The 4,449-nt window shown below is 44.7% G+C and overlaps 1 protein-coding gene across 1 annotated transcript in view; it reads right to left on the reverse strand.

Annotated features, from left to right (window-relative positions):
* Positions 1–3,754, reverse strand: part of AVPR1A (arginine vasopressin receptor 1A) — a 5,493-nt gene extending 1,739 nt beyond the window's left edge. The window contains exon 1 of the mRNA XM_015820942.1: positions 2,764–3,754. Coding sequence (XP_015676428.1) covers positions 2,764–3,754 — 991 coding nt within the window. The remainder of the gene's footprint in view (positions 1–2,763) is intronic.
* Positions 3,755–4,449: the final 695 nt, after the last annotated feature.

A 4,449-nucleotide genomic window follows, 5' to 3' on the forward strand; every position in this document is an offset into this window, starting at 1 on the left:
GTTCCCCAGTGCTCCAAGATCTTTGAAAAATATAGTTCAGTGGTTCTGAGATCACATCTGCCAGTTCCTTGAGAACCTTGGGGTGTAATCCATCTGGTCCTGGTGATTTGAACTCGTCTAGGCTGGACAGATGCTCACTTATCATTTTCTTGCCTATCTTAACTTGTGTTTCTATACTGTTTTTTATGGCACTATTTTTCATAGGTTGGTCTGTTTTTTCCCTTTGTGTAACGACAGATGCAAAAAACGAGTTAAATAGTTCTGCTTTCTCCCTATTGCTTGTCACCTTTTTACCACTTTCTCCCACTAATGGACCAATTGTTTCCTTCTTTTTTCTTGTTTTTTACATGTTGAAAGAAGCTTTTTTTGTTATTTTTGACTTTGGTCGCAAGCCTTAGTTCATTTTGAGCCTTGGCTTTCCTCACTTCATCTTTGCAGGCTCGGGCTATTTGTTGATATTCTGATTTAGTTATGTGCCCCTCTTTCCACTTTCCACATTTTACATTTATAACACAGACACAGATCAGCTTAATTTTTTTTTACAGAAAATATCAGGGCTACTATGATGACCAAGGTGACTACCAAAAACAATATGCTGCTGAGAAGAAGGAAGCAGCCATAATTTCCATCTTCAGTGTAACTCAGATGGCCTCCGGGGAACTGCCCTATTGCTAACATTAAGGATTCTGTGTCCAAGCTTGCTTAGAGGACAGGAACTTCCTCTAAGAACACAAGACTCAATGCCAATTTTTTTAAAATAAAAAGATTCTCCATCTTTCAGTTAATAATGTGCAAGTCAGCTAGCCATGGGCAAATTTGGGATGAACTAGCTAAAACAGACATGATACTGTATATCACCACAAACAAATACGGTAACAATGGCTGTCCATAACCTGGAAATTAAGGAATCATTTGAATTTATTCTAAAACAGAACAGTTCAGACTGTAAAATTGGTGTACTATCTTATGTTGCTTATAGTAACAAACTCAGTATTGGTACAGTACATGGTCATTTAGAAAGCAAATATGCCTTGTGGCATCTCTTACTGTAAAATCAAATGGAAATGCAAGACAGAGTAGTTGAAATCTTTCTTTGGAGCAGAATGATGAGAATGGCATTTGTGAATGAGATGATAATGAACTTTCCAGTTTTGCTATTTTTTGTGGGAGATTAGAACAAAACAATGAAGAGGAAAATGGTCACACAGATACTGGATATTTTTTCATTAATTTTGATGGAGAAACTATTTCATCTCATCAACTTAAAGGGCAGCACAGATTTCTTATTAAATACAAAAGTTGCATTCAACTGTGATTGATTGTTAATTTTTCAGCATTTTACAAGTTGAATCTATGTAGCCAAAAAAAGACCCCAGTGAATCCAACAGTGTTTAGTCTCAGTTAACTTGCACAGGGGTACCATCCTATCATTCTGTCTGATAAAGTATATTTCCAGGCAGAAAAGTTTTTTTTTATACAGTGGCAGTTTTATGCATCGGTATATGACAATGAAAAATGTTTAATATATATTCCTGCTTTAAAATCTATACAAGTCACCAGCCAACAGAAGATGCCCTCCTCTACTCATCCGGGGCCCTGGCAAACATGAATTCCACTCGTATTTTGTTGCTTCATGTTTTCTGGCTTAAGCATTGCTCTCTGGGTTGCCTGATGCCTTTTACTTTTCCTAGGCAGCTTGATTAGCTATTGAGCAAAGAAACAGCAAAATCCCCTCAACTGTTTGCTCCTCTGTTGGTTTCTGATCTAAGCTGCTGTTGCATGGTATTCCACTAGCATGGCAGGGCTATAATATTTGCCTGATGTGCTGAAGATTAATGGCTCAAAATCGGGCTTTTAAAATTACTGTTTATCTTTTTCTGAGATACTCACTTTTTGGTTAAGCAGATTTTTTTTTTAAAAGGAGCCTACCAGTGAACCAGTGAAATGCTGGAATAATTTTCTTTTCTACCCAGCTGCCAAATGACCCAGCTAAATAAATATTGCAAGGTGACTTTTTGCGGTAATATTCATTTGGGCTGAGGACTGGAATGAAATCCTTCTAGGATGAAATCCTTCAAGGAATGGCAAAAATCACGAAACAGTACTTAGCTGGTTCAAAAAAGCAGTTCAATAGTAAGAGACATATATAAACCTATATAACATATGTATATATAAACTTTCCTGCTGTTTCAAATCAAGACATTCTTAATGTCACACAAATGTTGCTGAGGGAGTTGTACAATAGCTGCATCAGACATTGTACTAAACTGGGAAAGTGCAAGAAAGAATTTTTTTTTTATTTTAAAGCTGCTTGTTCTGCCTGCTTCTATGTACATTTTGAAGCTTTAACTTTGTATATGTGGATTTAATTTGCATATGGTTTTATATGGTTTTATATACTTGCATATACATATGTAAGTATATATGTCCACAGAAAAGAAAGCAGCTGCAATTGCTTTCCTGGCACAGAAAGTTGGAAGGGCAACAGAGCAGGATAATTGTTTAGGAGGGGGGAGAGACAGAGGACAGAGGAGGAACAATGGTACCTGGCTGCTCCCAAAGTGTCCCAATTTGGGCAGAATTTTCTTAAATTGGATTAAAATCCAGCTGGCATCAGCATAGGTGAAGAACAGTTTAAAAGTGCAGTGCAGCTATGTTTTAAGTGCCCTGTAAGCACCCAAGCGAATGTTTTTTGTCTGGAAATCATATACCAGGGAGCCAGATATAGGCAGAATCAGTAGCTGATCTGACCACAGCACCTACCCTGCCAGGAGGCATGGTCGTCCCAGACGGAACGCATCTGTACAGAGAAGAAAGGAGCCCAACACACAATATAAGCCGAAACGATCACGAAGGTCATTTTGACGGTGCGGATCTTAGCGCGGGAGATACTTTTGACGCTGCTGACATGAGGCGTGAAGAGCAGTCCCTTGCGCAGGGCGCCCTCGCGTGGCGGAGCCCTTTCTCGCTTCTGCAGCCGCGTCTTGTCCCGGACGTTGCTCCAGATGTGGTAACAGATGAAGCCGTAGCAGGTGGCCAGGATGAGGACGGGAACCACCAAGATACTGCCAGTCATCCAAGTGATGTAGGCGCGAGCCCCCCACGGCTTGATGAAGTGCGCCCAGCAGTCATAGACCTGCGAGTCGCTCTCCACCTCGCTGAGGGAGAAGATGAAGTACTGGGGCACGCTGAGCAAGAAGCTGAGCGCCCAGGCGGCCGCGATCATGCAGCGCGAGCGCTTGCTCGGCTGCTGCAGCGTCTTGAGCGGGTGGCACACGGCGATGTACCGATCGGCCGTCATCACCACTAACATGTACGCCGAGGCGAACATGCCGAAGACCTGAAGGTGTTTCACCACGCGGCAGAGCCCGTCCGGCCCATGGAAGCGGTGCGTGACTTCCCAGCAAAGTTGGGGTAAGATCTGAAAGAAAGCTACCGCCAGGTCGGCCAGGCTTAGATGCCGGATGAAAAGATGCATGCGGGATACCTTTTTGCGCGGCGTGTGGTGCAGCGCTAACAGCACGAAAACGTTGCCCAGCACAGCTAAGGCGAAGGTCAGAGCCAGCACGGCGATCTCCAACTTGGCCAGGTCTTCGTCCCGCCCGTAGAGATCTCTGCTTCCGTTGGCTTTGCTCCCTGACCACGGCGCCTCCACGCTGCCCCCGGAGCCGTCTACCTTCCCGAGCGGGCCCCGGTTCCAGTTCCACGCAGGCGTCGTCCAAGCGGCGCCGCCGGGACTGTTGCTGAACGGCATGGCGTCGCTTTGCTTTTGAATTCTCTCGGCGCACTTTCCTGCCTTTACTTTTCAGCCTTTACTTTTCAGTAAAGTCCTCTTCGCGCCTGGCGAGAATCCTCTTCGCGCCTGGCGAAAATCGATGCGCCTCTTTTCCTGGCAGCGCTGTAGCGTTGCTCTTGTACCTCGGTTCCTGATCAGGGAAAGATAGGCGGAGGAATAGAAAAGAGTAGAGTGAGTCTTTCTACGCCTGGAATGAACCAGCGCAATTATTACCACGCCTCGCTTCCTTCCTGCCCCCTGTATCCCACGCGCTCCCAGCTTCACTACTGGGCCTAAGCTCTTCTGCCGTTCGCCTCTTTGATTCCGTTTTTCCTCCAAGCTCCCTTGGAATGCGATCTAATCCCTCCTCCTTCTCTCCCTAGTGGCTTCCCCCTCGGTCGAGTCTTTCCACATTAGAACCCCTTCTCTGGTTCTCTCAAACAAAGCCCTCCCCATTGTGCCGTCGGGGAGTCTTCACCAAAAGCGATCTGCATTTCCTGATCGCTTAGCACTGATTTGTCTACATCTAAACCCACTAATTGGTCGGTTTGGTATACAAAGTGTGAACAGAGGAACACGGGGAGTTGTCCCACTGATAGTTCCTTGATCCATACAGCTCACTATTGATGATGCAACCCAGTCAACACTATCAACATGGCAACACCTGTTTCAGA

Source organism: Protobothrops mucrosquamatus, unplaced genomic scaffold (genome assembly GCF_001527695.2).
Source record: "Protobothrops mucrosquamatus isolate PMUCROS unplaced genomic scaffold, P.Mucros_1.0 scaffold1219, whole genome shotgun sequence".
NCBI classification, from domain to species: domain Eukaryota; kingdom Metazoa; phylum Chordata; class Lepidosauria; order Squamata; family Viperidae; genus Protobothrops; species Protobothrops mucrosquamatus.